At 51.7% G+C, this 12,951-nt stretch overlaps 1 protein-coding gene across 1 annotated transcript in view; it reads right to left on the bottom strand.

The window, feature by feature from the left end:
* The window catches only part of OBSL1 (obscurin like cytoskeletal adaptor 1), a 60,663-nt gene that overhangs the window by 35,387 nt on the left and 12,325 nt on the right, over positions 1-12,951 (bottom strand). Inside the window, exons 6-9 of the mRNA XM_065413654.1 lie at positions 11,439-11,744; positions 10,729-11,004; positions 9,414-9,689; positions 7,887-8,159 (exon numbers count right to left, since the gene is read on the bottom strand). Coding sequence (XP_065269726.1) covers positions 7,887-8,159; positions 9,414-9,689; positions 10,729-11,004; positions 11,439-11,744 — 1,131 coding nt within the window. The remainder of the gene's footprint in view (positions 1-7,886; positions 8,160-9,413; positions 9,690-10,728; positions 11,005-11,438; positions 11,745-12,951) is intronic.

The following is a 12,951-nucleotide window of genomic DNA, read 5'->3' as shown; positions in this document are numbered from 1 at the left end:
ACCTCAGTCCCTGGAAAAATCATGGAGCAGGTCCTCAAGGAATCAATTATGAAACACTTAGAGGAGAGGAAAGTGATCAGGAACAGTCAGCATGGATTCACCAAGGGGAAGTCGTGCCTGACCAACCTAATTGCCTTCTATGATGAGATAACTGGCTCTGTGGATGAGGGGAAAGCAGTGGATGTGTTATTCCTTGACTTTAGCAAAGCTTTTGATACGGTCTCCCACAGTATTCTTGCCAGCAAGTTAAAGAAGTATGGGCTGGATGAATGGACAGTAAGGTGGATAGAAAGCTGGCTAGATCGTCGGGCTCAACGGGTAATGATCAATGGCTCCATGTCTAGTTGGCAGCCGGTTTCAAGTGGAGTGCCCCAAGGGTCGGTCCTGGGGCCGGTTTTGTTTAATATCTTTATTAATGATCTGGAGGATGGTGTGGACTGCACTCTCAGCAAGTTTGCAGATGACACTAAACTGGGAGGCGTGGTAGATACGCTGGAGGGTAGGGATCAGATACAGAGGGACCTAGACAAATTAGAGGATTGGGCCAGAAAAAACCTGATGAGGTTCAACAAGGACAAGTGCAGAGTCCTGCACTTAGGATGGAAGAATCCCATTCACTGCTACAGACTAGGGACCGAATGGCTAGGTAGCAGTTCTGCAGAAAAGGACCTAGGGGTCACAGTGGACAAGAAGCTAGATATGAGTCAACAGTGTGCTCTTGTTGCCAAGAAGGCTAACGGCATTTTGGGCTGTATAAGTAGGGGCATTGCCAGCAGATCGAGGAACGTGATTGTTCCCCTTTATTCGACATTGGTGAGGCCTCATCTGGAGTACTGTGTCCAGTTTTGGGCCCCACACTACAAGAAGGATGTGGAAATATTGGAAAGAGTCCAGCGGAGGGCAACAAAAATGATTAGGGGGCTGGAGCACATGACTTACGAGGAGAGGCTGAGGGAACTGGGCTTGTTTAGTCTGCAGAAGAGAAGAATGAGGGGGGATTTGATAGCTGCTTTCAACTACCTGAGGCGGGGTTCCAAAGAGGATGGAACTCGGCTGTTCTCAGTGGTGGCAGATGACAGAACAAGGAGCAATGGTCTCAAGTTGCAGTGGGGGAGGTCTAGGTTGGATATTAGGAAACACTATTTCACTAGGAGGGTGGTGAAGCACTGGAATGCGTTACCTAGGGAGGTGGTGGAATCTCCTTCCTTGGAGGTTTTTAAGGCCCAGCTTGACAAAGCCCTGGCTGGGATGATTTAGTTGGGAATTGGTCCTGCTTTGAGCAGGGGGTTGGACTAGATGACCTCCTGAGGTCCCTTCCAACCCTGATATTCTATGATTCTATGATTCTATGAAGAGACCACCCTGGCTTAACCAGGAGATCTTCAGCGATCTAAAAATCAAAAAAGAGTCCTACAAAAAGTGGAAACTAGGTCAAATTACAAAGGATGAATATAAACAAATAACACAAGTATGTAGGGACAAAATTAGAAAGGCCAAGGCACAAAACAAGATCAAACTAGCTAGAGACATAAAGGGTAACAAGAAAACATTCTACAAATACAATAGAAGCAAGAGGAAGACCAAGGACGGGGTAGGCCCGTTACTCAATGAGGGAGGAAAGACAATAACAGGAAAAGTGGAAATGGCAGAGATGCTTAATGACTTCTTTGTTTCCATTTTCACCAAGAAGGTTGGTGGTGATTGGACGTCTAACGTAGTGAATGCCAGTGAAAATGAGGTAGGATCAGAAGAGGCTAAAATAGGGAAAGAACAAGTTAAAAATTACTTGGACAAATTAGATTAAATGCATCCTAGAAAACTCAAGGAGCTGACTGAGGAGATATCTGAGCCATTAGCGATGACCTTTGAGAAGTCATGGAAGACAGGAGAGATTCCAGAAGACTGGAAAAGGGCAAATTAGTGCCCATCTATAAAAAGGGAAATAAGGACAACCCGGGGAATTACAGACCAGTCAGCTTAACTTCTGTACCCGGAAAGATAATGGAGCAAATCATTAAGCAATCAATTTGCAAACGTCTAGAAGATAATAAGGTGATAAGTAACAGTCAGCATGGATTTGTCAAGAACAAATCATGTCAAACCAACCTGATAGCTTTCTCTAACAGGGTAACAAGCCTTGTGGATAGGGTGGAAGTAGTAGACGTGGTATATCTTGACTTTAGTAAAGCTTTTGATACTGTCTCGCATGACCTTCTCATAAATAAACTAGGGAAATGCAACCTAGATGGAGCTACTATAAGGTGGGCACAAAAGTGGTTGGAAAACCATTTCCAGAGACTAGTTATCAGTGGAAGGACATGCTGGAAGGACATAATGCTGGAAGTCATGCTGGAAGGATATAATGAGTGGGGTCCCGCAGGGATCAGTTCTGGGTCCGGTTCTGTTCAATACCTTCATCAATGATTTACATAATGGCATACAGAGCACACTTATAAAGTTTGCGGATGATACCAAGCTGGGCGGGGTTGCAAGTGCTTTGGAGGATAGGATTAAAATTCAAAATGATCTGGACAAACTGGAGAAATGGTCTGAAGTCAATAGGAGGCAATTCAATAAGGACAAATGCAAAGTACTGTATTTAGGAAGGAACAATCAGTTACACACATACAAAATGGGCAATGACTGCCTAGGAAGGAGTACTGCAGAAAGGGATGAGGGGGTCATAGTGGATCACAAACTCAATATGAGTCAACAGTGTAATGCTGTTGAAAAAAAAGTGAACGTCATTCTGGGCTGTATTAGTAGGAATGTTGTAAGCAAGACACAAGAAGTAATTCTTCCACTCTACTCCGCTTTGGTTAGGCCTCAACTGGAGTATTGTGTCCAGTTCTGGGCGCCACCTTTCAGGAAGGATGTGGACAAATTGGAGAGAGTCCAGGGAGAGCAACAAAAATGATTAAAAGTCTAGAAAACATGACCTATGAGGGAAGATGGAAAAAATTGGGTTTGTTTAGTCTGGAAAAGAGAGACTGTGAGGGCACATGATAACAGTTTTCAAGTATGTAAAAGGTTGTTACAAGGAGGAGGAAGAAAAATTGTTTTTCTTAATCTCTGAGGATAGGACAAGAAGCAATGGGCTTAAATTGCAGCAAGGGAGGTTTAGGTTGGACATTAGGAAAAAACTTCCTACCTGTCAGGGTGGTTAAGCTCTGGAATAAATTGCCTAGAGAGGTTGTGGAATCTCCATCATTGGAGATTTTTAAGAGCAGGTTAGACAAACATCTGTCAGGTCTGGTGTAGATAATACTTAGTCCTGCCACGAGTGCAGGGCACTGGACTAGACGACCTCTCGAGGTCCCTTCCAGTTCTAGGACTCTATGATGTACCTGCCCCCAATTTTTTGTGTCATCTGCAAATTTTATAATTTTGTTTTCTTCCAGGTCACTGATAAAAGTTAAATTGTGTAGGGCCAAGAACCAGTCCCTGCAGGGCCCCACTAGAAACACACATGCTCAGTGATGATTCCTCGTTTACAGTTACTGTTTGAGACTTAACGGTGAGCCAGTCTTTAATCCACTGAATATAGGCCATGTTGAATTTATATTGTTCTAGTTTCTTATTCAAAATCTTGTGCAGTACCAAGTCAAGTGCCATACAGAAGTCTAAGTATATTACATCAACACTATTACCTTTATCAACCACACTTCAGGATAATTAATTATTGGAACAACTTACCAAGAGCTCTGGTGGATTCTCCATCACTGGAAATGTTTAAATCAAGATTGAATGTTTTCTAAAAGCTCTGCTCTAGTTCAAACCGGAATTACTTCAGGGCAGTCTTATGGCCTATGCTATACAGGAGATCAGACTACAGGATCACAGTGGTCCCTTCTGGCCTTAGAATCTGTGCCCCATACCAGCCATTCTATTATGTTGTCCAGGATCAAAGTCAGGCTGACAGGTCTATAATTACCTGGGTCATCCCACTGACCCTTTTACAATAATGGCACAACGTTAGCTTTCTGCAAGTCCTTTGGAAATTCCCAGTGTTCCAACAGTTATTGAAAATCAACATTAGAGGTCCAGCGAGCTCCTCAGCCAGCTCTTTTAAAACTCTTGAATGAAAATTATCTGGACCTGCTGATTTTAAAATGTCTGGCTTTAGTAGTTGCTGTTTCACATCCTCCTGAGATACTAGTGCAATAGAAAGAGTGTCATTATCATATGATATGACTACATCATCGGTTATTTTCCCAAATACAGAACAGAAATATTTATTGAACACTTCTGCCTCATCTGCATTATTACTGACTATTCTATCACTTCTATCTAATAATGGAGCAATAGCATTGTTAGGCTTCCTTTTGTTCCTAATATACTTTAAAAAACCTCCTTCTTATTGTCCTTAATTCTGCTGGCCATAGATTTTTCCTTTTATCTTGTTGCTTCCCTTATCAATGTTCTGAAAATCCTAGCTTATATATAAAAACAACAAGGAGTCCGGTGGCACCTTAAAGACTAACAGATTTATTTGGGCATAAGCTTTTGTGGGTAAAAACCTCACTTCTTCCGATGCAATCTTAGCTTATATATATAATTTTTATAGCTACTTTCACTTCCCCTCTAAGCCAGGTTGTTTTTTTAACCACTGTAGCCAACTTTCTGGATTGTGGCTTTTTGGGCATCTAGTAAAATCAGAGAATCACAGAAACATAGGGCTGGAAGGGACCTAGAGAGGCCACTTTCTTAAACAATTCCCAATGATTATTTACATTTTTCTGTTTAAATCTCCCAGTTGATTTGGCTCCCATTTGTTTTCAGCTTTCTGTAATGGGCCCTTTTAAAGCACCAAGTAGATATGTGACTGGTTTGGACTTTATTCTGTTTGCACATTGTGACGAAGTGGAACTGTTCTTAATGTTTCCTCTGAATGCTGTGTGGGTGCCTCAGTTTCTGGCCGACCCTCTGTCGCCTAGCAACTAATGGCCAGGCCCTTCCCCCCTGCAAGGGGATGCTAAAGGTGTGGGAGAACAAAGAGGTCAGGTGACCTCCTGGCCCGGGAAAGGAACAAAGCAGAGGAGGAGGGGCTGGAGGGGGTTTCAGTTTGGAGCTGGCTGGGGACGGGGAGTGAGGGCAGACGGGGGTGTCGGGCTCGCGGGACCCCAGAATGGACCCGGCTGAGGGGTCTGGTTCTCTGTACCTACAAGCTCTGTTTTAGACCATGTTCCTGTCATCTAATAAACCTCTGTTTTACTGGCTGGCTGAGAGTCACGTCTGACTGCAAAGTGGGGGTGCAGGACCCTCTGGCTTCCCCAGGACCCCGCCTGGGCGGACTCGCTGTGGGAAGCGCACGGAGGGACATATGCTGAATGCTCCCAGGAGAGACCCAGGAGGTGAAGCCGTGTGAGCTTCTTGCCCTGAAGACAGTCTGCTCCGAGGGAGAGGAGGCTCCCCAAAGTCCTGACTGGCTTTGTGGGGAGCAGTTCCAGAGCATCGCCCGGGGACTCCGTGACACACATAACAAGTGCAATCAAGTCATGATCACTTCTACCTAAAATGTCACCAATTTTTAATTCTGTGATCAGTGTCTCTATCACAACAAGGTCTAACATGGAATTCCCCCGTGGTGGATACAGCACGTTTTGAGCTAGGAAATTGTCATCTAGAATATTTAGTCATTCCAAGGATGTTTTAGTCCGGGCAGCATGAGACCCCCAGCATGTGTCACTGAGGGTCAAGCCTCCCTGCCCCCTACCCACGCAGCTTTTCCCCTACACGTTACCCATAGGAGTGCAAGGAGCTGCTCCTCCTGCTCCCTGTGGAATTTGGCTGGGACACCCACTAGTGATCAGCCTGTGCTTTGTGTTTTAGAACCGAAGATGGGAGTTGACTTACCAAGTGAGAGGTCAGTCTAACGAGACAATTCAATTAACAGTAGGATACCCAGGGAGGAAAAATAACTTTTGTAGTGGTAATGAAAGTGGCCCATTTCAAACAGTTGACAAGAAGGTGTGAGTAACAGTAGGGGGGAAATTAGTATTGGGGAAATTAGGTTTAGGTTTTGTAATGACCCAACCACCCCCAGTCTTTATTCAGGCCTAATGTGATGGTGTCCAGTTTGCAAATTAATTCCAGTTCTGCAGTTTCACATTGGAGTCTGTTTTTGAAGTTTTTTTGTTGAAGAATTGCCACTTTTAGGTCTGTTATTGAGTGACCAGGGGGATTGAAGTGTTCTCCTACTGGTTTAAAAGGCTGACAAAGGAGGTGCTGTCACCATCATGAATAGGTTGGAATATGAACGAGAGGCTGCTAGACAACTCTCTAACACCACATTCTACAGGCCATTACCCTCTGACCCCACTGAGGGTTACCAAATAAATAAAATAGAACTAGAACGGACCTTGAAAGATCATTGAATCCATTGCCTTCACAGCAGGACCAAGTACTGTCCTTGACAGATTTTGCCCCAGATCCTTAAATGGCCCCGTTGCCAACTCTGTCCAAACAGGATGTTAGGAATCATTAAAAAGGGGATAGAGAATAAGACTGAGAATATATTATTGCCCTTATATAAATCCATGGTTCGCCCACATCTCGAATACTGTGTACAGATGTGGTCTCCTCACCTCAAAAAAGATATTCTAGCACTAGAAAAGGTTCAGAAAAGAGCAACTAAAATGATTAAGGGTTTAGAGAGGGTCCCATATGAGGAAAGATTAAAGAGGCTAGGACTCTTCAGTTTGGAAAAGAGAAGACTAAGGGGGGACATGATAGAGGTATATAAAATCATGAGTGATGTTGAGAAAGTGGATAAGGAAAAGTTATTTACTTATTCCCATAATACAAGAACTAGGGGTCACCAAATGAAATTAATAGGCAACAGGTTTAAAACAAATAAAAGGAAGTTCTTCTTCACGCAGCGCACAGTCAACTTGTGGAACTCCTTACCTGAGGAGGTTGTGAAGGCTAGGACTATAACAATGTTTAAAAGGGGACTGGATAAATTCATGGTGGCTAAGTCCATAAATGGCTATTAGCCAGGATAGGTAAGAATGGTGTCCCTAGCCTCTGTTCGTCAGAGGATGGAGATGGATGGCAGGAGAGAGATCACTTGATCATTGCCTGTTAGGTTCACTCCCTCTGGGGCACCTGGCATTGGCCACTGTCGGTAGACAGATACTGGGCTAGATGGACCTTTGGTCTGACCCAGTACGGCCTTTCTTATGTTCTTATGTTCTTATCTATTCCGGGGACACCGTCATAGGACCTAACCAGCACAATCTACTGAGTCACCGAAAGCACCACCTGGTCCTTTCTCACTGGTCCCCCATCCACTGCGTGGCCAGACCACCCTCTGCTTATCTTACAAAGGGCAGCAGGCTCCCATCACCTCCCTGTACAGAAGCAAGACCTCAGCCCAGTCCCCTCACCACAGAGCGCTCTGTTAACCGCTGGCTGGAGAGGAGGGATTGCAAGTCCCAGAGGTCCGACTAATAGCAATGGAGTAAATCAGAGCAAAGAGCAATACCATGTTTTCCCTCCAGTGATCGCTCTCAGTGTGAGCAGAGCTGGCAAGCCCAGGCCCCGAATCCCCAGCCTCACCCGCTCCTGATGGGCCCCTCCAGCTAATCTCAGCTGCCAGAGAGTGAAGCTGCAGCAGAAGACGGCTGATGGGGAGGGAATGCGTGTGTGGGACTAGGAGCTTTCGGATGGAACAGGAGGGGAGTGAGGACAAGAGATGCTGTGTCCAGGGAGGATGAGAGCAGAACAACAAAGCGCAAAGAGGGGAAAGAGCTGGACAGTCCAAGGGACAGAGGGCAAAGGGGCTGAGCGTGTGGACACTGCAACGACAGAGCTATAGAAACCCCTCAGACAGACGGACAGAGACCCACAGCACCTGTGCCAGTGAACTGGGATCCACTGACCTGTCACCGAGATGTTGTAGAAGACGGAGTCGCCGCCCGCGTCGCACACAAACTCCCCCGTGTCCTGCGGCCGGGCCGAGGGGATGACGAGCCTGCGATGGGGCCCCTCGCACTCCAGGAGCAGGTGCTCGCCCTCCTCCACCTCCACCCCGTCCTTGTACCACTGCACCGGGCCGTCGGCACGGGACAGCTCGCACGCCAGCACCACGCGCTCCAAGGCCAGGTAGGTGTGCGCGGCGTCCTCGTTAGAGCTGACGATCCTCACGGGCGGCTCTGGGCGGGGAGACAGGACGGGCTCAGCAGAGAGGCTGCTGGCTGGGCCGGGCTGGGTCACTCACAGCCAGCCGCCCCACCCATTCCTCACTACTGGGAGGTTATTGCTCATGATTACAAGGGGCTTCCAGTGCCCATCGACTGAGGGGAACCGGAGCACACTTGGGTCAGCCGTGCCCTGTCTAGTGGGGCTGGGGGGCTCCCGCAGCTGGGTGGGGACAGCCGATAAGCTCTGCCCTGCTTAGCAGCCATGCCCAGGCAGGCATATCGCACCATGCCTGAGCGGCTAGCGAGAGCTCACCACGCGGGACGTCATGCGCAGTTCCTACCGAACGCTAAGCACGAGCTGAGTGTCACAATTACTGCACGGGCACTACTTGAAGAGATGTGTAAAATGTAACATACGATGTTCCAGACCCGCTGGAGATGCAGCAAGTCACCTGCGGTGGCTGGGGATCCGCTAACTCGGTCAAGAGTGAAAACAACTGACAACTTTCGTCCCAGCCCAGCCCTGGGTTTACAGGCTGGGCCAGATACAGGCCGAGCATTTACAAAGATAAAAAATCTGCAGGAAAAGCCTCTGAATGGGGGACCCTTGGGCTAAGCTGGAGCCAGTGAAACGCCTGGCTTATGGAAAGAGACAAACGGTCTGGGGCTGTGTACGAGGAGACAAGGCACAACATCTTCCCCATCCAGAGGAGGTACCCTCCCAGCAGACGTGTCTCAGGAGAGGCAGATCCCAGCTCAGTGGACTGGCCCAGTGCTGGATGGGCTGACCATTGGGTGAGACAGGAAAAAACTTGTCAGTAAGTCCAGGCTCTGATAGCCTGCACCCCACGTGTGCTGCCAGCAGCCTTGGGAGATCGTCCCCCGTGGGATTCACCCCGGACAGCGTCACAGGGGGCAGCCGCCGGTCACTTGGCCTCTGCTTACCACCCAGCAGGCCAGAGGCCTCCCCCAGGGCCATGGACAGAATCCAGCCGTGGCAGCACCAAAGGATTTGATTTCAGTGGCCAGAGGAGCCTGTGAAGGCCAGAGAAGGCAGGTCTCTGGGGGAGAGGCAGTGAGGAAGGGAGGCTGAGGGAGGGGTGGATGGGGCAGGAGGGGAGAAAGGGGTCTCAGGGCCACACATCTGCCCTGGGCCTGCTAGGATGTGATGGGAAGTTCCAGCTCTAATGCCCTGAGCCCATGTCTGCGAGGAACCTGCAGCAGGGGCAGAGGCACAGGGCTCCTGTGGGCGAGCCCCCAGCTCACCGGTCACGGTCACCGTGAAGCTCAGCGCATCCTCGCCCGCGTCACACGTGTACGTCCCGGAGTCTGAGGGGCGGGCAGAGCGGATAAACAGCCTCCTGGCGCAGCCCTCTGCCTGCAGGGCGACGACGTCGTCCAGGGGCACAGCCTCCCCGTCCTTGAGCCAGCGCACAGGGGCGTCGGGCGTGCAGACCTCGCACTCCAGGAGCAGGGGCAGCCCTGCCAGGAGCTCCCGGCGGCGCTGGGCCTCGGGCACTGGGGCGATGCGCACCTGCGGGGCTGAGAGAGTCACCCTGAATGAGCAGAGCGTGGAGGCGAGTCCTCGCTCTCACAGGGCAGCCAGGACAATGCCCCGGGTCCCAGCAGGCCAGGATCAGGCTCTGCAGGCCAGCGTATGCCGCCAGGCACCCCACGCAGGCCAGCTCAGCCCATCCCACCGCAGGCCAGGCTGCCAGATGGCCAGGAGCTGCTCTCCCCTGCATCCGTCAGCGGAGCAGCCCCGGGAGATTGCAGCTCCCAGCATGCAATGCTCTACCCCTACCACAGAGCACAGCCTGCTGCGGACATGGGGCTCGCTCTCTCCGCGACGTCTCACCAGGCTGCACCTTCACACTGGAGCCCAGCGCAGCCTCTTCCTGGCCGAACCAGCGTTCCCTCCTGTGGGCTCAGCGCAGGGAGACGCCCTGGGCCTGAGCAAGCAGCACAGGCTCTGTGGGGAGGGAGAGGGCTCCCCCAGGCCAGGGCAGCAACAGGAGCTCTGTCAGAGGCCTCTGGGTGCTGAAGAGGCTGCAGTGAAGAAAGGTTTAGCACCCAAGGGGGCGTGGGGCAATGCAGGGAAATTCAGGATGCTAACAGCCTGAGAGGAAAAGCCCCGAGAGGCAGCCCGTGTTAAGGTGCTGGCTCTGGCACTCAAAGAGAACCAAAGTCCTGCCCCTTGTGGCATTTAACAATCCCAGGACCCTTTCCCTGTGAGTTGGGGCACTATCCCTGTGTCCTAGCCAAATGTCCCCAAAACAGCTGCCACCACCCAGGCCAGAGGGGGCTGCATTACATTGCTGGGTGAAGTGGTCCCTGCCTATCCCTCCCCAACCTTCCGCGGGCTGGGAGGATTATTTGGCCTTTGCCAAGGACTCTGAGCTGCTGGGAGGGCAGGCGTGTGGGAAGGGCAGGCCCTTGTTGAACTCTTGTGTTTATGCCGCCTGGTTCATCCCCTCAGCTCAGTGATCTCAGTTGGTATCCCAGGAGGGTGGTCTGGAGCCTGGGTGTAGTGCCCCCCGCCCCCGGTTTGGGGGCTGATCCGCAGCAGGAGAGCACGTACCTTGCACCCGCAGAGTGGCGGAGTCCCGCACGCCACTGGACTCAAACTTGACCTCGGCCCCGCTCTCCGCCAGCCGCACACCACGGAGCAGCAGGGAGTGCTCGGTCCCGCTGCGCTTTATGCAGTAGCGCTGGCCTTCCTCTCCCTCCTCCAGCTTCGCCCCGTTCAGGAACCAGCTCCCCGCCACGGAGGCCGAGAGCTCCAGGGAGAACTGGGCATCCTGGCCCGCCTGCACCTGCACGTCCTTCAGGGCTCTCCGCATGCAGGCTACAGGGACTAGAGCACAGTGCAGGGTCCTCAGCCGGAGACGGGCAACAGCTCGGGCAGAGCTCTGGCCCGCTTCTTGGATATGGCTGCCCTTCAGCCACTGGCCATGGGCCACGTTACCCACGTCCCCTCACCCCTCTGAGCTGGCCGCTAGCACGCCGGGTGCGGGACCAGGGGGCTGCCCTCCAGCCATGGGCCAGCTCCCCAGGGCAGTGCCCTTCAGCTGGTGGGCCTGGGCATGGCCACGTCCCAGTCTGTGTTGGGAAGAAGAGGGCACTGTACCGGCGCTGGACTCAGCCAATCAGTGCCCCACACGAGCCAACGCAGGCTATAATTCCCAGGATCCTGGCACCCAGCCGTGTCTGGCAGGGCTCAGGCGGGAGCAGGGCCTGGAGGGAGTGAGATCAGGAAGGGAACGGGCCCCAGAGGGCTGTGGTACGTACCAAGGTGCACAGAGCCAGGGAATTCCACGGGCCTGCTCCTCCCGTACTTGTTCACGGCACAGATGCGGAAGCAGTAGTCTGCCTCGGCGGGCACGCTATCCCCAAGCACCTCCACCATGCTGGCCAGGTCCGTGGTAAGGCACTGCACCCACTCGGCCGTGCTGGCCTCCTGCCGCTCCAGGACGTAGCTGCTGGGGGGGGTCCTGTGCACATCAGGCCCGGGGCACCAGGTCAGGAGGGCAGCGTTGCTGCGGTCCGTGCTCATCTCGGCGGCCACGGGCGCGCTCGGGGGAACACGCTTTGCACCTAACACAAACCCCACATCCGGTTAGCTCCCTGCTCTGAGATGTTGACCGAGCAGGTGAGCAGCCAGCTGAGACGCGGGGCCTTCCCCTCTGGGGGCTGCCAGACGCAATCCCCAGTTCAGGGGCTGCCTGGTGTCAGGGGACCGGGAATGGGATACAACGCTGTCCCCTCTGGGGGCACCGGCTCCAACCCAGCTCCAGGGGACGGATACGCTGCTCTGGACACATGGATTATTCAAATACTCCTGCATCAGCTTTATAAAAATGTTCTGTGTGTCTTACGTGCTAGCGTGCGCCGGGCTCAATGGGGGAGCTAAGATGTTTCAAGTAGGAACTAAAATCACCAGTACAAACCCCTCCTGCAGGTAACACGGCTGTGAAAGTCACCCCAGGGACATTGCATAGACTGGTTTGACCTGGTTCACGAGGCGAGGGAAATAAAGAACGCTCTAGTTTACAGAGTGACCCCCCCATCCCTGACACAGGAAGAGACGTCACTCCCACTCGATCCAGGAACTGACACAAAACCGGGACCAGGGGGCCAGGCCTTGCGGGACGGAGCTGAAGTAGTCTAGGCCTAGCAGGGTTTGCATGTGGCAGATGAAGGACTGCTGGGCAAAACAGACCTGCATTAGCAGCTGTTTATTGTTTTATGCTTTTGTTCTGAATAAACAGCACTTGCTTTCATGAGCGTTGGCTGGTCCCTGGTTAACCCCGGATTGCCGGTGCTGAGCTGAAGTCAGACCTGCTGACAGAATCACCATACATTGCAGGGTTCTGCAGCCGAAGGCCCACACCTAGCAGAAGGGAAGTGCAGGACTCGGCCCAGAGAAAGGTGCTGGCTAGAGACTGGAGTGGGGTGCCCTCAAGAAGGCCACAAAGGGGCCAGAAGTGCAGATAACTCAGAACGGTGACACGGGGCCATGCTGCACTAGGGAGCACCAGCTCCAATCTGGCTGTTGGGCAGAGGTGTGACGCTGCCAGGCCAGGTGCCAGCTCATGCCAAGGTCCCCATCTCTCAGCTGGACACTGACATATACAGAGCTGGGATCTGTCTGGCTCACTTGTGGGGTAACAGTGGTAGAACAGGGATCAGCATTACAAGGAAGTGTTTGCACTAGTGAAGGCTTGTGAGCTGCTGCCTGCGTTAATCTCCCCTGCGCTGTCTGTATTCCATATTGCAATGCATTATTGGAGCGGGTGTATTG

Source organism: Emys orbicularis, chromosome 11, assembly GCF_028017835.1.
Source record: "Emys orbicularis isolate rEmyOrb1 chromosome 11, rEmyOrb1.hap1, whole genome shotgun sequence".
Lineage (NCBI taxonomy): Eukaryota > Metazoa > Chordata > Testudines > Emydidae > Emys > Emys orbicularis.
The sequence above is the reverse complement of the archived record's forward strand: the minus strand, read 5'-3'. Positions and strand labels throughout refer to the sequence as shown.